This window comes from Urocitellus parryii, unplaced genomic scaffold (assembly GCF_045843805.1).
Source record: "Urocitellus parryii isolate mUroPar1 unplaced genomic scaffold, mUroPar1.hap1 Scaffold_61, whole genome shotgun sequence".
NCBI classification, from domain to species: domain Eukaryota; kingdom Metazoa; phylum Chordata; class Mammalia; order Rodentia; family Sciuridae; genus Urocitellus; species Urocitellus parryii.
The window spans coordinates 2150379-2172583 of record NW_027554109.1 but is presented as its reverse complement, the minus strand read 5'-3'; the positions used below and the strand labels follow the sequence as shown (position 1 = coordinate 2172583).

General features: G+C 33.9%; 1 protein-coding gene across 1 annotated transcript in view; it reads right to left on the bottom strand.

Moving 5' to 3' along the window:
• LOC144252850 (uncharacterized) overlaps positions 1-21009 on the bottom strand; it is a 28762-nt gene extending 7753 nt beyond the window's left edge. Inside the window, exon 1 of the mRNA XM_077794929.1 lies at positions 20946-21009. Within this exon, the coding sequence (XP_077651055.1) occupies positions 20946-21005 (60 nt within the window). The 5' untranslated portion in view covers positions 21006-21009. The remainder of the gene's footprint in view (positions 1-20945) is intronic.
• Between the last annotated feature and the right edge of the window lie 1196 nt (positions 21010-22205).

Here is a 22205-nt window from a genome sequence, read left to right as displayed (position 1 = left end):
TTAGACAAGAACTCTCTCTAAATGTACTAGTGATCATTACCTGACACTAATGCATGTTATAATATTAAAACAGTGTAGTAATTGTTCTTTTTTTTTTTTAAAGAGAGAGTGAGAGAGGGAGAGAGAGAGAGAGAGAGAGAGAGAGAGAGAGAGAGAGAGAGAGAGAGAGAATTTTTTAATATTTATTTTTCAGTTCTCGGCGGACACAACATCTTTGTTGGTATGTGGTGCTGAGGATCGAACCCGGGTCGCACGCATGCCAGGCGAGCATGCTACCGCTTGAGCCACATCCCCAGCCCCCAGTGTAGTAATTGTAAGATAAAGAAATCACAATACAGAAAACTACATAGGGCAATTCATATGTATGCAAATATCTTTTTATTGTTAATTATTGTAAGTATATAAATCAAAACATATCAAAAATATTTAATGTGAGTGAATGCTACAATCCAACCTCAAGGTAGATGTTAGAATAAAAGGCATAGATTACAAAAGCAACTTGTGTGCACAATGTGTGTGACACTGGAATTATACACAAGCATTCACCAAACAGCAGATATAAAGAGAGATAATTTTAAAAAATAAAATAAAAATAAATAAAAGCAGAATATAATCCTCCCTCCATTTATGGATATACCAAATAAATATATACTCCTGTTTTGAGGCCTTCTAAAAACTGTAAAGGAATTAGAGGAACACAAATTGGAAAACTGAAAAAAATAAATATTGATGAAGAGACAAGAAGAATTTACTTAAGAATTTCCTGATTTGAACAATATGCAAAATTACTGGAACAAAATGCCCAAGTCCAGTGTTAATATAAATTAAGGCAGATTGATTTGGGTTTGAAATATATTATTTAACTCCAAATGGCCTGTAGTTTAAATGCTAATTTATCTGTACACCCAGAGGAAGGAATAAGATATACGTGAGTATTTACTCCAGCAAAAATAAATAAATAAATAAATAAATAAATAAATAAATAAATAAAATAAGTGGTTTTCTATGGCCATGCAAGATCCATGGGCTTTATTCCATTAGATCAGAGTGGAAGAGGTGTTAAATCTTAAGGTAACCCCTTAATCCCTTAGGGGGATTTGCCAACATTCTCTAAAAATGCAAAAAGCTGTTGCTGACAGTTGAACTTTTATCTAGACAGTACCAAAAAATTAACAGGGAAACACAGAACACCACCGAAAGCCAAAGTGGCAGTTTAGCACTTTCTGAGCTCTATCACCCAACTCACTTTACTTATAACACCAGACCTAACCAATTCTATCTGTAAGTAATTTGTCCCGATATTAACTTTCTCCATTCAATGGACTACATCTGAAACCTCAAAGCATTGAAAGCATTGATAACTGTGCAGGGCAAATCTCCCTAGATCAAAAAAGAGTGTTTTCACATTGGTGTGAAAACATTGTAATGGGCTAAAATCTCGAATATTAGTGAAGAAAAATGGTTACAATCACAGATACCTCTTTATTTTTAAAATAGGTGCACATCAATTTTTTTTCCAGTGTGAATAAGGCACCCTGGAATCTAAAAAGCTTGCATCAGAATTTTAGTATACCATCCAACTATAAGATCTTCTGCATGAGCACAGCTGTTAGAATGGCTACTCTCAAAAAGTGAAATAGTAAGTAGTACTCCAATTATATGAATATGGAAGAAAGAAACACTGTGCTAGACTATAAAATTAGTGAAGACATTTAAAAAATGGAAGTTGAGAGTTCTCTCAGTTATTTTTTTGAGAAACTAAGCTCTCTACATATATACTGCTCTTGAACAAGAAAAGCCCCATGTACTGTTCTGAACTTGTGAGACGCATTTGATGTGCCAGCTGTGTGATCCTCATATTACATAGTTCTGACACACAGTTCCAGGAAAATACTAGAGTAGGGAATGAGAATGATTTCATATACATTCCACTAAAAGAAATCTGAGCATAAAGACACTCTGACAGGTTGTCTGCCTTTGGAGACACAAAGGAAGAATAGAAACACATGATTTTTCCAAGATCAAGGGATTCTTCTTTACTTTTCAATCATGTAAAATGCTCATAAACAATAACAACAAAAAATTTTGCTTTTGATTTTTTTCTATGATACTGGGGATTTGAAACAGCAGAATGTTAATTCTGGGCTACATACCCAGCCATGTTTTAAAATTTTGAGACAGGGTTTTCTAATTGTCTAATTAGTCTACCTAAGTTCTTGATGTTTACCTTAAATTTGCAATCTTACTGACTTAGCCACTTGAGTGTCTGGAATTAAAATGCATGTATCATTACACCCAGAGAGAGAAAAAAATAGCTTAAAGTCTCATCTAGTTTTTGGTACAACAATTGAAAATTGAAAATACCATGTTCATTTGAAATATAATATGGGTAAAGTAACTGATAATACTACAAAAATGTAACTGATAATACTGGGAAATGGGGAAGTTGTCACTGAACAGGAAGCTAAAATTTTATATATAAATACAACTCACAATACTGGAGCATAAATTTAAAATCAAACTCAGCAACTGTCTGAAGATAAAAAAAATAAAAGCATACCAAGTATGTAGCTACATGATACAGTACCTCTGGCTCAATCCACAATACCACAATCTCCAAAAAGAAGGAGAATGAATTCAGGAGGAAAGAAAAACTGAAATACCTATAGAGTATCTCACCCCCCTCCTGGAGGAAAAAACACATGGAGTTGTAATTGGGATGATCTCCTCACTCCAGAATCCACATCACAATCTGAGAAGATTCTGAAATATTGCCACAAATGTTCTCACATATAATTTAAGGTAGGGGCTGAAGATATTCTATAGGATACTATAGGACTTCCAGTGTCTAATTTTAATACAGGGTCTACTTGACTGGCCAGTGGAAATTCATGGCTGACCTTTCTCAGAAGAAGACACAGGACTGCAGAAACCAAAGATTACACCAGGGATTCTAGCCAACCATTGCCAGTTCCCATCATAACCAGTGCAGCCAGTTTCAACCAGACTCACCATCAAGTCTCAGGATTTCAATGCATACTCATCATTTACTGTATTTTTAGAAACCACGTGTCCTCTGTATAAATCACAAAGTATCTATACAGGAGAAAAAAATCAGGTTCACTGGACATAAGTAAGGAAGTCAAGAAATGGATACCCACTCTGGCAGACTTCACACCAGATGATCAAAACTTGTTTCTCTTTACTGAATATGTGTAGATTGGACAATGCTTATATAAGAGTTCTGGATTGGACACAACTTATGTCTTCATATGCTCAATATGAGCCTAGTGAGTTTTTTGAGAGTCAGGAGATAACCACAAATCCAGAAATAAATGATGTCACAATTGTATGGTCTTGTCTGAACATTTATTTATTTATTTTTGAGGCTCTGGGAATTGAAATCCAGATCCTCAGGCTGAAGTGAATGTAAGGCAAGATATCCTTGGAGAAGTAAAATCCAGTCACCCCAGAAAAGCATTTGCATTTAAACTTGCATATGAGGCCTTTTGAATTTGTACATTATATATGTAAATATATTATTTATGGATGGAAATAATACAGTGACAAGGCTGTAAAATTTCAGTTAACTTCTCTTGTATTGAAACAGATTGAACATTAAAATTATATGAGGTGGAAAGATAATTATTTTTTAGAGGTCATATAAAAATAGTAAAAATTGAATTTTATAGTATAACCCATAATTTCGACTATGTGAAAATTACCATTATGTATTTAAAATATTACTAATAAAGCATATATATATTTTTGGAACAGCACCCTCAAAACTATTTCAAGACTGCAGAAAATCTCAGTTCACAGAACCATATTTGAGAGTAATGCTTGTCCTGAGTTCAAGAAGATGAAGGACATGATCACATCTTTTAACGCTACAGGTGAAAGATACATTCATTTTTTTTTAGCAATATGTCTCCTGAGATATAAAATACTAGAGAGAAACTCCTCTGAGTGGGGGCAAGGAGATTTAACCAGAAAGTGGATGGTGTATTTTATATATATATATATATATATATATATATATATATATATATATATATATATATATATGTTTTTTCCCAGATCCAAAGATTTGAGTATATTATTTAAATTGATTAATTGTATATTCCTTATTTTATGACATGGACTCAAACCCAATGGCCTGTCTATAACATTTTCTTTTTCTTCCTAAGATGAAAGCCCCTTAAGAAAGTGGGCTTGAAATGAAGATGAATTGTGTTGCTATCATGATGTCATGTCAGGTAGGGGATTTGAAATTTTGCTTCTTCAAGAATACTACTAAAGCACAAGAAATAGAAACAAGAGTCACTAGATTTGATGAATTCAAACTGAAAAGATTCTTCTCAGCAAAAGAAACAATCAGTGAGGCGAAAAGTGATATCAGAGAATCGGAGCAAATTTTTACCACATGCACATCAAATAGAAACCGAATTTCCAGAATATATAAAGAACTTAAGAAACTTAATACCAAAAAACAAATTTCCCAATCATTAAATGAAATGGGCTAAGGAACTGAAGAGACAGACTTCTTAGAAGATAAACAATCAATCAATCAATAAAAAAATGTTCAACATCTCTAGCAATTAAAGAATTGCAAATTAAAACTACTCCAAAATTTAATCTTACTCCAATCAGAATGGCAATTTTTAAAAATACAAGCAAAAATATATGTTGGTGAGGATAGGAGGAAAAAGGCCCACTGCTACACTGTTGGTAGGACTCTAAATTAGTGACATCAATCTGGAAAAGAATAAGGAGATTCCTTAGAAAACTCAGAAAGAAACCAAAATTTACCTAGCTATCCCTCTCCTCAGTTTAGACCAACAAGAGCTAAAAACAGCATAACACAGAGGCATATCCACATCAATGACAGCAAAACAATTCACAATAGGTAAACTATATAACCAATATATATGCTCTTCAATAGATGAATGGATAAAGAAAATATGGTCTATTAACACAGTGGAATATTACTGAGCATTAAAAGAGAATAAAATTATGGAATTGGGAAGTAAATGGATGGAGTTGGAGAATACCATGTTAAGGCAAGTAAGCCAATCCTCCTAAACCAAAGATGTTTTCTCTGCTAAGTGGATGGTGATCTACGATGAGGGAAGTGGGAGGTAGCATGGAAAAAATGAAGATAAAGTGGAGGGAGGTGATCGTAGATTGTATAGAGGTAGATAAAATGGTGGAATGAAATGAATATCTTGTTGTACACAAAGTACAGTTACATGGGTTTTTTAACTATACTTTCTGTACAACAAGAGAAATAAAATTTTGTGCTCCATTTGTGTTCTATGAAGTGAAATGCATTCTGCTCTATTACCAAGTTAGAACAAATTAATAAATTAATTGATTTTTAAAGATTCAGGAAAGAGACTTTCCTTTCCCTAGATCTATAGAGAAACATATATTCATAATATATTCTATATATAACATGCACATTATTTAATGTATATAATTTATGAACAATTTTTTTCATATTTCTATCGATTTTTTTTAAAGAAATGACAACGAAGCATTACAATTTTTATTTCATGTATAGAACAAATTTTTCATATCTCTGGTTGTATATAAAGTATGGTGATACAAATTTGTGTCTTCATTCGTGCACTTTTTATGATGGTCTCTATCACATTACACCATTCTTGCTAATCCCCTGCCCCCTTTCTTTTCCTCCCACTCTTCTTCTTTATTTAGAATATATCTATTTCTCTCATGCTCCCCCTCCCTACCACATTATGAGTAAGCCTTCTGATATTTAGCATTTATTATTTTTTTAGAATTGGCTAACATCACTTAGCATTATCTTCTCCAAAGCTATCCATTTACCTGCAAATGTCAGATATGATTATATACCTAGAACACTCAAAAAGCTCCACCAGAAAACTTCTAGAACTAGTAAATAATTTAGCAAATTAGTAAGATATAAAATCAACACCCATAAATCAAAGAATTTCTGTATATCAGTGAAAAATCTTCTGAGAAAGAAATGAAGAAAACTATCCCATTTACAATAACTTCAATAAAAAGATACTTGGGAATCAACTTAATGAAAGAGTTGAAGGGTCTATACAAGGAAAACTACATAAGCCTAAAGAAAAAATCAAAAAAGACCTTAGAAGATGGAAAGATCTACTTTGCTCATCAATAGGCACAATTAATATTATTATCAAAATGACAATGCTACCAAAGCACTATATAGATTTACTGCAATTCTGATCAAAATTATAATGGCATTCCTCATAGAAATAGAAAAAGCAACCATGAAATTTATCTGGAAAAAGACGAGACCAAGAATAGCTAAAGTATTCCTTAGCAGAAAGATTGAAGCAGGTGGTATCACTATACCAGACCTTAAATCATATTACAGAGGAATGGTAAGAAAAACAGCATTGCATTTACAAAAAAAAAAAAAAAAAAAAAAAAAAAAAAAGACTGCAAATGAATGGTACAGAATAGAGATCACAGAGACTAACCCACAGTTATAATTATTACATATTAGACAAAGGTGTCAAAACATGCACTTGAGAAAAGATAGCCTCTTCAAAAAACCACTATCTCTCAACATGCACAAAACTCAACTCTAAGTGTATCAAGAACCTAGGAATTAAACCAGATACTCTGTGTCAAATGGAATAAAATGCAGGATCTAATCTTCATCATGTGGGATTAGGCCCCAATTTCTGTAATAAGACACTGATAGCACAAGAATTAAAACAAATAATCAATAAATGGGATAGAATCAAACTAAAAAGTTTATTCTCAGCAAAAGAAACAATCTGTGAGGTGAAAACAGAGTCTACATTTTAGGAGGAATATTTTACCCCTCACATATCAGATAGAGCACTAATCTCTAGGGTACCTAAAGAACTCAAAAAAACTAAGCAAATAATAATAATAGTGATGATGATGATGATGATAATAATAATAATAATAATAATAATAATAATAACCCAATTAATAAATGGGCCAAGGATCTGAACAGAGAGTTTTTAGAAGAGAATATACAATCAATCACCATTTTTTTATATATCTGATTGGTTATGGTCCTCCCATTTCAGGACCAAGAATAGTTATGGTTCAGTTTGTAAGGAAGGGAAACACGAGCAAGAATTATTCAACTCTCCTTTATAAATTAACAAATACAATTATCTATGTCATTTTCTAAACAGAGCTAGACATGGGAAATATAGGTTTGGAGCAGAGAATATTTTTATTAGAAACACAGTGTAAAAAAAGTGAAAATCATAATTTTTTGTACCACATTGAACCACAAGAGAAACGGAACCTGGAATTCAGAAAAGAAAGATTAAAACATTTATATTTGGGAATGTGGATGACACGGATGCTTAAAGTAAAAAGGTTATTACAAGCTTTTGAAAGAAAATTCACGTGAGTGGCAGGTAATGGTTAACCAAATAGAATCTGCACAGTGTATTCCAGGGGCTTTCTCAGCTGTACACTACAGAACATACAGGTATTCATAGCCTCCATGAAGAGCATTATTCATCTGTAACCTTTAAAATTATTCCCATAGTACATATAAGAAAACATGGGTATCTGGATATTAAATAGCAATTCAGCAACCCACAGAAAACTACCCAGAGACAGAGATGTATGAAATTACTTCAAAGACCATCAATGTATTGTTAGCTCCTGACACAGGGATGTCAGTCTGGGGAAATATTATTTTCTCTGCATTTTGAAGAGAGTGCATAGAAAATATATTTCAGGGGCAACATAAAAACATATCAGTGGCCCTGAGTGACTCAGTTAGGAAATAAATCTAAAAGGTTTATTAGAAACTGAAAAGCAAAAAAGTAACTATTTATAAAAATAAATATGTTCATTAGTGGCTCTCTCCACAACATGTCATTAAGTAAACAACAAATTATGTATGAATATTTCTAGAATTGGCCAAATTTTATTCCATATGATTTTATATTAAATCTCAAAATCCAGATAATAGAATTCATGATTCACTGCCAAAAATATTACAGAAAAAAATTTTTTTAAGGAGTGGGTGTTTAGTAAGTATGTCATTTAACAATTTTATTACCATATGATTTTAAAGAAATTTATTCATTTTCATGCAGCCATAGTGTAGAGAAATTTCTTATTTATTTTTCCTGCACTAATTAACAAAGATAAGCCCTATAATCCACTTTAAATAACCTACCCTTACAATCATACAAGAAACCTATAATAAATGATGAGTAGAGAAAAAAGTCAATTTAAAAAAAAATAATTTAAACCTTTTTCTTTTTTTTTTTGAAATCAATCTCTAGCTGCATTTTTGGATACTTTTCTCATCTTGTAAGTCAAAAATATATAAAAGACAGAAGTTTGAAGTTCAAATTTATACATGAGATATGTTTATTAACTATAAACATTCAAAATCTTTAGAAATTTAAGAAATACAAAATAAAAACCCATCACTGGAAAAATTAAGTAATATTGATGAACATTTAAAACAAATTAATAGGGCTGGGGATGTGGCTCAAGCGGTAGAGTGCTCATCTGGCATGCATGCGGCCCAGGTTTGATCCTCAGCACCACATACAAAAAACAAAGATGTTGTGTCCGCTGAAAACTATATATATATATATATTAAAATTAAAAAAAAAACAAACAAAAAACAAATTAATAATCATTATCTCAAAAGGAGTTTAAATTAGTATCTATTTGTGGAAACTATTTTGCTATTGAATATACATGATACTCCCCATCAGAGAGACTTACTGAAATTAGAGCATATGTGATCATGATAACATGTAAGTATGCAATGGTACTCATCCAAACACTTGAAGCCCAAGGGCATGGCTCAATACAATATACATCTTGGAAGAGATAAATAATAATCTGTAGGAAAAATGGTCACTGGGGCCAGTCACATTTCATAATGTATCCAGTTTTAAAAAGAGCATAAAACACTATGTATAAATTTTACATAGGTGCCTTAGGCAAGTGGTATTTCACATGCGTACATTGTTAGAAACAAAATATGTAGAATTTATGAGAAAATAAAAGTCACAAAAAGCACATAAAAGACTGAATTATACATCCCATGTAAATAATAAACTCATCATTACAAAGGTGATAATTTTCTTCCAAATTAACCGACAATATATCTCACCAAAACTGCTAAGTATAAATATGAATATATCACAGTGAAGTCTACTTTTATGTGTATTCTATAAAGCAATAATTTTAAAAAACTATAAATATATGATAGAAGAAAGTAGGAGAATAAGGAAAGGGGAACTACTAGATACTGAAGGGGTGCAAATTATATTTCATGTTTTATGGTTATGTCAAAATAAACCTGACTATTAAATACAACAATAATGCAATAATTTAAAAAATCATCAGGTTTTACTTTAAATGACGTAAGAAACCAAAGCATAAATTTTTAAAATTCATCTACAAAGTTATATTTAACTTTAGCCAAAAACCTTTTCAATTATAAGAGCAAAAAAAAAAAAAAAAGACTTATCATGGCCTACTATTCATATATATATATATATATATATATATATATATATATATTGTGAAAATATAATATTATAATAAAGAATCACAATATAAATAAGATCCCCATATTAATACATATGTATGTAAAAACAGTATGCTTTATTTCAATAGCAAACTCTGGATAAATCAAACCATAACAAAAATAATCTCAGCAACTTAACTAGGGCCTTTCTCAAAATAAATTTAAACCTCTTAGGGCTGTTTACTGGTGAATATTCCTTGCTTCACCAATGCTGAGGTATAACACCAGAGAAGTGTGCCAAGGCAAGTTTAGAATGGAAAGTAAAAGCTTTATTAAAGGACAGTAGAAAAGACTTCTCCCCAGAAGAAAAGGGGGACCAAAGAGGTAGAATCCATGAAAGGGATTTTTTTAAACTAAGGTCTTTTTAGCTTTTTTTATAACTAAGATCTTCCTTCAGCTATCCCACATTCCTGTCACATTGCTGTCCTTTGTTCTGTTATCTTGCAGTGTTGGAATGTAGGTCCGAAGACCCAAAGTGGTAGGCTGAAGGAGTAATCTGGGCAGGAAGGGATTTTAGATTAGCATCTGATGTTTGCTGTGAGCTGCTTCATTAAAATTTCCTTGGGATGGGCTCAGGGCCTTGGGGACATTTTCAATTCCCCTTATCCTGGACTCCATCCTCAATGTGGTGTTCATTCTTGATTTTACTGGATATTAGACCCAATTTACCTAACTACACAAACTACCTATCTGTAAATCTGGCTCCACTACCAAGGATATGGCTAAGTAGTACAGTATCCCTGAATTCACCTAACTTTAACAAAATAATAATAATGAAGAAAGTAAAAATAAAAGAATGTCAAAATGAAAATTAGGTAGCTCAAAAGGAAATTAGGTACCCAAAAATGACAGCTCCTTTCCTGCAGGAAAATGGACCTTCGAGATTTGATTTTGATAATTATTCAACCTGTCAATCTCCAGCATCTGGTAAGACACTGGGCTACAGGAACACACCTGCCACATAGTATTTTATGCAGATTCTGAGGATGCCCTTTGAGCATAAGGAAGGCAGCAAAGAGTCTCTGCCACTGACATGTTCCCCACCTGGTTGGCCAGTAGGACTGGGGAAATAGTGGCCCAGTGGAGGAGTTAAGCCTACAGACTCCAGAGACTGCCCAGAGTCCCAATCTGCTAGCTCCTGTTTTCAACACAGCCAGTCTTGTGGTTCCAATAGTCTTCCTCCCCCAGCCTCCCTTGCTAGGCCAAGGTACACTCACCATTTCCTGGTTCTCAGGAGTAGGGCTACTTGGGATCCTCAGTTCCTGCACAGCAGAACAACCTGTGACTCTGAGGTGTGAGACTACAGATGGCAAAAATGGAGGACTCAGGAGATAAGAAGTGAAAGCCCACCCTCCTCCTCCCTGATGACACACGATTGGACAGTTCCCACAAAATGCTCTTGATTGGAAGGGGCTTCAGATTATGAACATTGAATCTGAGAGAAGTGAGCCCTTTTTTTGAGTGACAGGGAATATTATCCAATCCAGGCATGAATAAGGGCTAGAATCTCAGGTTGTTTAGTGCTTTTTTTAATCTGAGAAATGTACCCCAGAGTCTCAGGCTGCTGTTATTTTAAGGCAAGGTTGTTTTCCTATAAGTGGGAACTAACCCAACCAACAGAACATTTTCATTTAAACTTACATATAAAGTCATTTCAGTTTATGGATTATATATGCTTGTATATTATTCAGGAATTAATATAAAATAATGACAATAATTATCAAATTTTTTTAAATTTTTTTGATCTCTGTTCTTTATAGGTGACAAATTGAACTTTGAACTGGGAAGAAAACCCCTAAAATAAAAATGCCCAACAAAAACAACACATAAGGGGCTGGGATTATGGCTCAGCAGTAGAGTGCTCACCTTTCATGTGCAAGATCCTGGTATCAATCCTCAGTACCACATAAAAATAAATAAGTGAAATAAAGATATTGTGTCCAGCTACATCTTTAAAAAGTACATAAAAACATAAGGTACAAGGTGAGAAACCAGCCTCTACCTCAGAGAAAAGACTGTCCAAGGAAGGGGGCATGACTCTTGTCCTTGGAAAGACACACAAAGCACTCCTAGGCTCATACCCAACCTGCTGAGTTGTTTATCTACAAATAACAGGAGAGATCTGCTTGCTGTGCCTGGTGTCCCTGACTCAGTCAGGCTACATGGGGATCCATAGCAACCCCCTAGCAGCCACCAATCAACATGAGACAGGGAAAGATTTTGGGATTCCAAATGAAACTTCCAGTAGTTTATGGTGGTTGATAAAATTTTAGGAAACCATATAGTTCAGCATATAGTCCCCTCATGGCCTAAGTCAATCTGTTCAAATGAATCCCCATCTTGTACTAATCAATCATGCTTACCCAACTTGTTCCCACCAGTGAATGTGCTAATCATGTTTTAAGAGTTGTTTATGATTTTCCCAAGGTGTGTGATGATTTGCTAAGAGATGCTATGATGTATGTGGGGTTCCTGCCTTCCCCAAAGAGTTATAAAACTGCTGCAAACCCCAGGCTCAGGGGCTCTAAGTCACCAGTTTCTGTTTGCGTGGAAGACTGAGCTAGCTTGCAATAAACACCTCTTTCGTGCTTACATCAATATTGGTTTCTAGTGGTCTTTTGGGGGTCCCACATTTGAGGATAACAGTCTCTCCTGAAACCCATGGAAAAAGAATTCAGCACTCCAGTTCTCTAGGACTGTAGTTTTATAGCACAAAAAGTTACAAAAGGGGGGGTGGACTTGAGAACTTACATGAATAACAGGATTTTCACAAGCATAATACAAAGACTCGTAGTAGGTTAATGGTCTAAATGGTTTAGCACTTAGGGAGTAAATTTAGATCACAGCATCAGAATTTATGATGCACCACTAAAGTTTCAGAGTGAGTTTTTATTTGGTCAGGGAAAGCCAGAATTTATGAGTCATCAATAAAATTTCAGGGAGGGTTGTTATCTCATCAGGGAAAACCAGACATGGGTGAGTTCAAGGCACTGGTAGGCATTTCAAGCAAATCACAGTAATTTATAATGAAGCAGAAATTAACTTCATGCCTTTGTGATGAGATGGCTCCCAATCTTAAAAGGAAATTAGGCTGGATTTTTCAATTGCTATAGCCATAGCTTTTAAAGTATATGTTTCATACTTTAACAAATATGAGAATTAAATTATTAATATTAATTACTACTAATTTTTTAAAAGATTTAATAAAATAGGAAATTAGATATTTGTTATTAAATGCATAAAATTTTTATTAATATATTTATAATATAAATATGGAAAATTTTGACAATAATTAAAAGAAATTTAATATAAGGGATTCAATATTATAAGTCCCTCATGTTCAGTGGGTCAGTCCTTCAATGATATTTTTCATTTTTTTTTAGGTCATTTTGAATTACACTTCTGCAAATGTTTGTTAAGTATTCAAATTTAAGATTTTGTATTTTGTAAAGTAGAAAAATGGCAGATTTGAGCTCCTTTCAGGATTTTAAAACTTATAAGCCATTTGGGGCATCTTAGCACTTTTTTTCATATTTGCACACAGTCCAATTCTAGAGATGAATGAGTTGGAGATATAGTCTACTGTTCTGAGCAAAAGAGAAATTGCCTTAGGATATTTCTAAAGCTTTTAACTTTTCTAACTTTTCAGAATTATTGGTGATTTGAAAAAAAATTATTTATTTTAAGAAATGAATTGCTTGAAATTAATTATTTATCTTTCCTGCATTATTTTTCAGTTTCATTGATTTTTTTAGAATAACTAACAGAACAGAAATCCAAAAGTGTTCCATGTAAATTTAAAGGTATGTTTCTAATAATCAAGATAGAAAGCAGAAGCAAAACATCATCTAGTTTGTTGGTTCTGCCTCAAACTAAAGAGTTACTTATTTATTTGTGTTATTATTCACTAGGTTCCTGAGGTTGCAGAAATTTCCAACCAACACAGATAAAAGTCTTGTTAGTTTGATTCTCACAACCAATTCAAGCTAAAATACACTAGTATCACTGTAGTTTCAGACCAAAGGGTGTTTCTAAATAATAAAAATATGTATACATAAATATATAAGTAAATATAAAATAAAATACAATATTAGATAGATTTTTTTTCCTGGATAATCATTTTGTACATATTTCCCTTTAGACACAGATCTGCGAACAAAGTGTCACAAATAAGACATAAATCCTACATTGCTACACAGAGTAATTAAGGCACATACTAAGAGCTTGGTATAAAACTTGGCATAGAGACATAAATAACTAGAGAACATCATAGAGAATTATACCTAAGTGCTAAGTAGCAAATTCATAGTCTTTAAGTACATGAAGAGACAAGTGATCATAGTAAATTTTATAACTCAGTTGCTGCTAATATAGAGATAGGGTTATTTATTAAGAGATGATTTTATGCAGATTTTTGGTTTAAAAGGGGAAAGATCAAATAATGGAGGTGATTTAAACATGAGCAATAATATTTTTCTGCATTCAGTACCTATTTTGCAGATATATGAATTATAATTAATTCCAACCAGTAAAATGCAGAAATAGTGTAAAGATTATTCACTAGGAGTAAAACTACTTAAAAAGATAACCAAAACTTCCATTCCTGTCCAAATGTTTATTCCTGACAAAAACACTGCTTCTTTTGAACCATTTCTTTAGATATGATTTTTTGTTTATAAATACTTTGGTGATTTTTGCATATTACTTAATATATTTATGCTTCACATTTTCTCTTTTGTCCTATTTTACTACCTATATTCTGAAAGAAAAAATTTCTAACTCCTAAACTCACTTGATATTTGAGATATCTTTTAATTTTTAACCTTATATCATTTCTATAATGAATTCTGTGCTTTCAGTAAAGAATGACTATTTTTATGCACCTGGCTCATTTACAGGAGTGTTGTTGTGTTCTTTGCTTTTATTTACAGTGACGTTAAAAAAAATGTTAATGTTAAACCAAAACACAAAGATCACCAACTCAAATTTTAAATCAAATTAAATCAAGATTGTATTGTGTACACAAAAGCTGGCCAGGACTGTCTCTTACAAGATTCCATGCTAGAGATCATCCCCCTGATCTTCAGGAAAATGTTTTTACAGCACAAAAAGTTACAAAGGAGGTGGGTGTCTAAGGTATTTACAGCTAACAAGATTTTGACAATCATAATGCAAAAGCAAATAGCAGGTTAAGGATCTACGAGGCTAACATTTCAAGGTGGAAAATAAATTCAGCTCCAGACATTAGAATTTATAAGTTGCACTGAGATTTAGAGAGAATTGTTATTTGGTCAGCAGGAGCCAGAATTTATGAGGCACCAGTAAGGTTTTAGAGAGGACGGTTATCTTGTAAGGGATAGCCAGACATAGGTAAATTCAAAACACAGGTAGAAATTACAAGTAAGTTTAAAACATCAAAATATTGTGAGGCCAAAGAGAAATTTTAGTTTTCTTACACAAAACAGAAATAAACTTTTTACCTCTAAAAGCTCTAAGAGAAGATTTTATTTATTTTTGTATTTTCTTATCTCTAATGGCTTCTGGCATTCCTTTGTTTGTGACCATAAATGCTTCTCTTCTGTGTTTATGGGGCTTCCAAACAAAAGAAATATGGATAAGCCCTTCTCATAGGGAAAATTTTTCAAACATAGCAAGTAACTACCCTTTAACCTATAGGGTCTGACAACCATATTATAGGATATGAAAGACGCTCCAATATGCTTGTTCTTCCAACCATTGTTTGCAAAGATAGACAAAAGTCAATTAATTGCACAGAATGAGTGAGGTGAGTCTCTGCTCTGCAGTCCAGAACAGGATGTAAAAGAGCCCCCAGAGTGAGTTTAAGAAAGGGCTTTACGTGACATAGCTGACAAAATCCTAAAAAACAAGACATAAATTCAGAGAGAACCATACCCACATAATCTCATTTGACAGAATCAAATTCATAAGAGGAACAGAGGACAGAGGTAAATCTAAAGGGATTTAACTATATTTTCTTTTTCTAAATTGCAATAATGTCTCCCAGGATTATAGAGTTCTGGATCTCCTCAGTTACTACTTTATCATTACCTTCAACCTACAACGCATGAGGCACACTGAATTTACCCTCATACTCATGTACTTATCACTTATTTTTTTCTATAGAAATGCACATGTATATTAATATATTTTTCCCACATTTCCAAGATTCTACCCTGAAAATTTCTGTGATATCACTTTCCTGAAATGCATTTTCATTATTTCATGTCAGTTCATCTAAGTATTCCATATCATGTGTTGGAAAAGTTGAGACAACTCGAAGGCCCTTTTTATTTGACTATTTATAAACTATAATTAAACGTCAACCTCAGTACATCCAAAGAACTTAAGTCTCATTCACCTTTCTCATTCATAGTGCTTTATTTTTTAAGTAGGTAGCAGAAGTTTTATTTTGAAGAAGAGAATGTGATTTAAAGCCATTCAGTGTACTTTAGAAGATCCCAAAAACCTATGGTTTTGGTTCTTAAACAACCTTACCACTGAAAGATCTAGATTACACTCCAGGTTGGACACTGATACTATGCTTCCATGAGAAATGGTTTATTGGTTGTGAATATTGTCTTTCCCTTTCCCCTATAGTCTTGGAAATGTGTGGACTGTGTGAAGTTTTAGAATCACTATTTAACACAGTTAGCATGGACCCATTTGATAATAGAAGAAATCTATATTCTGAAAAAAAAAAAGACCCTTCACCAAGGCCTAAATAAGTGATAAAATAATCCCTGAAAAAATAACAGTCATCCATTAGATTATTTTTTAAAAAATACTAAGAATAAGTTTAGTTAGTACTACATTACTGTACTAGGAAAAGTGATATAAAATGCAATTTTAATTTTTAAAGTTGCTTTTGATTATTACAAAGAGAGTATAAAAATCTGGGAACATGGGCTGGAGTTGTATCTCAGTTGTAGACTACTTTGCTAGAATGTGCAAAGCACTGAGTTTGATTCTCAGCAATACATATAAAGATTTTTTGTTGTTTTATTTTTTAAATACATGACAGTGGAATGCATCGCAATTCTTATTACACCTATAGAACAATTTTTCATACCTCTGTATACAAAGTATGTTCACATCAATTCTTGTCTTCATATATGTACTTTATTTTTTTTGAGAGAGAGAGAGAGAGAGAGAGAGAGAGAGAGAGAGAGAGAGAGAGAGAGAGAATTTTATTATTTTTATTTTTTAGTGTTCTGCGGACACAACATTTTTGTTTGTATGTGGTGCTGAGGATAGAACCCCGGCCGCACACATGCCAGGCAAGTGCACTACCACTTGAGCCACATCCCCAGCCCCATATATGTACTTTAGATAATAATGTCTATCACATTCCACAATCCTTGTTAATCTTTACACAACACTCCTATACTGGCTACTTCACATAAACTTGCCTCAGGTATTCAATGCATTAATCAAATAGATTTTATTCAGCATATGCAATGCTGTTGGAATGGCTATTATAAAAATCTAAAATTGTCATGTGTGGTGGCATATGCCTGAAATTCTAGAAGCTATGGAAAATGACACAGGAGAATTGTTAGTACAAAGACAGCCTCAGTAACATAACAAGGCTACAATAAACTTAATGAGAGCCTGTCTCAAAATATAACATAAAAAGGAATGTGGATGTATCTCAGTGGTACGCACCTCTGGGTTCAATACTCAGCACCAAACCATACAAAACCAAGCAAATAACTCAAAATTACTAGGGATTCCAGGGTACACAAATATGTAAAAATGTTGGTGACAATATAAATTTAAATAATATATTTTTATAAAAGTGTTAAGGTTCTTTAAAAGCCAAAAATAAAAATGCCACATAATCCATTACTAATAATTTGGGGTAGCAGTGCAAAATCATACATGCCTGTACTCCCAGTGGCTTAGGAGAATAAGAGTTAGAAAACTAGGGATTTATTCTCAAGTTAAAGACCAGCCTCAAGAACTTGGCAAGGTCCTAAGAAACTCAGTAAAACCCTCTCTCAAAAATGAATAAATAAATAAAGTGTTGGAGACTGGGTATGTAGCACACTGGTAAAGTGCCCTGAGGTTAATCTCCAGTATTTAAATAAATAATAATTGTTGGTAAAAAAAAAATGCCATAAAATCCAGTAATAATAACTTTGGGTATATATGTAAAAAATTTGGAATCCTTTTTGCTAAATGTATTGCCATACATCTATTTTTTTATTGTACCTTTATTCACAGTATCTAATAAAAGAAAATAAATAAAGTACCTTTTAGATAGAAAGTATATCAGAAAATGCCTTCCAGCTGCAAAGCATCGAGAATTAGTCCATCCCTTCAGAAGCTACCACTTAAAATTCAAACTGGTCCCTAGAAGACAAGACTCAGAGAGTGGTGTTATCTAAATACTCCAAAAAATTTGGAATCTCTGGGAACCTTGTTTCAGATATTCTAAAACTCAGAACTAGGTCATATGGGAGGTCAGAATGAGAACACAAGACAGTAAATTCTTTAATGGGGAATCTTAACTCAGACACTGACATAACCAAAAGCAGAGTGGCAGATAAAAAATAGATTCTGTTTCACTGATTTCTGGGTTATGGATTCAAATCAAATATATATTAGGAAAAAAGTTAAGGCTACTGGTTAAAATCTACATAAAACAGGTATTAAAAATGTACCAGGGGCTGGGTGTGTTAGTGCAAACCTGTAATCTCAGTTGCTGAAGCGGCTGAGGAAGAATTATCAAAATTTCAAAGCCAGCCTTAGCAGAATAGAGGTGCTAAGAAACACAGTGAGATTCTGTCTCTAAATAAAGTTAAAAAAAAAAATCCTGGGGATTTGTCTTAGTAGTCAAGTGTTCATGTGTTCAATCTCCAATATCCCCCATAAAAAATGTACCAGGGGGCTGGGACTGGGGCTCAGTGGAGCTCACTTGTCTGGCACATGTGAGGCACTGGAGTATAAGGTCTATCAACAACTTTATATATATAGTACCAAGATATTGACATGGACTTTGACCTAAATAGTGTGTACTTTAGCCCTTAAGATTGAAGTTGGTTGGGGCTGGGGATGTGGCTCAAGCAGTGGCAGCCCCGCCTGACTTGTGTGCAGCCCGGGTTCCATCCTTAGCACCACATACAAACAAAGATGTTGTGTCCGCCCAAAACTGAAAAATAAATATTAAACTTAAAAAAATTCTCTCTCTCTCTCTCTCACACACACTCTCTCTTTAAAAAAAAAAAAAAAGATTGAAGTTGGCCAGGCATGGTGGTGCATGCCTGTAATATCAGCTGTTTACAAGACTGAGACATAAGGATCATGAGTTCAAAACCAGTCTCATCAATGGTGAGGCATTAAGCAACTCAGTGAAACCCTGTCTCAGAGACAGGGTTAACTAGAGTTGCTTAATGCCTCCCTTGATGAGAGTGGCCCCTTTGAACTCATGATCCTTATGTCTCCCCAAAAAAATGGTCTGTAAACAGCTGATATACAGGCTTGCACCACATGCCTGGCCAACTGGGTCAATCCCCATACAGAGAGAGAGAGAGTGAGAGAGAGAGAGAGAGAGAGAAAGAGAGAGATTGAAATTGCATGTAATTTAAATTCAAGTTAGTCCCACTTTTATTTTTTTCCTGCCACACCAGAATAAAAGAGTTTCCTGAAATATTTGGAATGTTTGTGTGGGTTACTTATTTATTTATTTTTTATTTACTTATTTTTATGTGGTGCTGAGGATCGAACCCAGGACCTTGCACGTGGTAGGTGAGTGCTCTATCACTGAGCCACAACCCCAGATTGTCTGACCATAAATAAATAAACAAACAAATAAGTTAATAAATAAATAGACCCTCAAATGATGACCAGTTTTTAAAAATCCTTAATTGGGACACATAAAACACATTTAGGAGAGATTCATTCTTTTTAATGTCACCTAATTTTATTCTGCTTTCTTCTCATGTAAAAAATCTCAGAATGATAAATTAAAATCTTTTAAAAATGCCCTCCAGTTCTTGAAGAAAAACATTATAAATGATGCATACATTTGAAATAAAACATGGGAAAATGATTAATAATTCTGAAAGTGGAGTTTTGAAATTAACCAAAATTTCTCAGTTTGCAAATTGAATCTGGGCGCTTGTCTCATAAATTTTGAAGAAAAAAAATCTATTTAAGCACAAAGAAATAGAACACCCACCATGTGGTATGAGGAATAATACCAGAAAAAAAAAACTCATTTTTGTGTGCCATCTTAGAAGTTTACTGATGGTTTTGGGCAGAACAGGAAGCATAATGCATTTAGAATATGCTTTGGAAAAGGCATCCTGACTACCATATGGGTTCACTTTCATTCTTTCTATGACCCATCCTTTTTTCTTCAAATTCAATCAGGAATCACCCCTGGGACAAAGGACTTTGTTGAAGGTGTTCTCACAAGTGGGCTTCAAGGTCTTTTACACTTGAAATAGACCTTAATGGTGCTCATTAACATCTTTCAGTGTTTGACTGAGGCCCATTATCCACATTACTTGGTCATTTTACTATCTATTCTATTTTATACTTATTTTCTGTGAATAGAGAACCCTAGTTTTGGATATGTGAACAGAGAGCTAGAAAACTAGGGGTTTATTTTAAGACCTATGGAGAGCTAAACTGAAGTTCTGGATTTCAGATTTTTGTTTTGGATTTGAGATACAGCTTCTGCTACATTTAAAAATCTCAGGACTCATGAAGAGAATGAGTTAAAAGCCAGCATAATCAAACTTGTGAGGACCTAAGAAATTCAAAGGGACTCTGTCTCTAAATAAAAATATTAAAAAGGGGGTGGGAATGTGAATCTGTGGATGAACACCTCTGGGTTGAATTTCTGGTACCAAAAAGAAAACAAATAAACATAATAAACATAATAATAATAATAATAATAATAATAATAAAAAAAACAAACAAACAAACAAACCCTCATGAGTAACAAGTCCTAAAATTAACAGCCTCTCTCATGCATGAATACAATAAATGGATTTGTAGTTCTCTCCTGGTAATTATCTCAGTCTTCACTATGCAATCTGGAGACATGCTGGACTGATGGCACATGGAAGCCCACAAAGGGCTTTAGAAAGAAGCTGAAAACACCATACAATTATGGAATAAAATGCCCAGGTTTTCAACTGCTGATCTAAGCCTCACTAGACTAGTCAGAGGGAGGTGAAGGCTAAGCTACCACAGAGAGACCCTCTGGCCACAAGACTCTGGAGAGGACCACGAGGAGTCCCTAGCCATGACTGCCAGTTTCCACCATTGCCACTCCTGTAAGCTTTAAGCCACCTTCCTACACAGTCTCAATTGAACAAGGCACACTTACCATTTCCTGACTCTCAGGGTTCTCTGCGTTCTCCCTGTGGTTTCTTTTCAGATTCTGCATAGCAGACACCTGGGCTCCGGATCCAGAACAGAAGCCTACAAAAAGATTTTAAAAATGGCGGGTTCCAGACACCAAGGGAACATTAGATTGTGGAAGCCCTCCCCTTCATCACTGGCTGCCTGAGTATTGGACAGTTCTCACCTAAGTGACTGATTGGTCAAGGCTTCAGGCACTGCCTCCAACCTGAGCCAAGTGGGCACAGAATCAAAGTCTAAATGACAGGCTGCTCCATTGTCATTGTTAACCGACTACAGATCAGGGCTGAGAATATAGCTTAGTCAGTAGAGTGCTTGTTTTGCTGATATAAGGCCATGGATTCAATCCCCTGCACTACACACACACACTCTCCCCCCCCCCAAAAAAAAAGATTAAGTAAAGGACTTTGGGGACTAGGGTTATGGATTAGTGGTAGAGAACTTCCCTAGCATGCATGAGGTACTGGGTTGAACACGAAGCACCGCATTAAAAAGCCACCCAAGAGGGGGATGTGGCTCAAGCGGTAGCACACTCACCTGGCATGCGAGCGGCCCAGGTTCAATCCTCAGCACCACATACAAACAAAGAAGTTGTGTCCACCAAAAACTAAAAATAAATATTTAAAAAAAGCCAACAAACAAACTACTAATGATACTGTGTCCATCTACAACAAAAAAATATTCAAGAAAAAAACAGACTTTGTATTGGACTTGTGCACCCTCACTACAGAACTAATAAACACTTTGTATAAATAATAAATACATATATGTCTTCAGACAATGTATAAAATTCTCCTGTGATGTCTTTTCAAGTAACTTATTTTACAGGTATGCTTCACAACCTGAAATCCTCCCCACCTCACTTCTTCTTCTTCTTCTTCTTCTTCTTCTTCTTCTTCTTCTTATTATTATTATTATTATTATTATTATTAGAGGCCTGTTAATTGCATTAAATGCCTCTGTATGGAGTTCTTTTAAGGCAAATTTTTCTTCTAATAATAGGACCTAGCCCAGAGACAAATGTATTGACACTTATAACTGTTTATAAAGTTAAAGCAATTTGTTAATAAATATGTACATATATTTTTATGAAAATGATATCACAATTACTTTAATATGTTTTTTAAATTTCTCTATTCTTTGTCTCATAAAAAAACAGTTTGAACTTTAAACTCTTCAGCAATGTAGAGCAGCAATGTATATCCCCGCCCCCAAAAATAGTGAC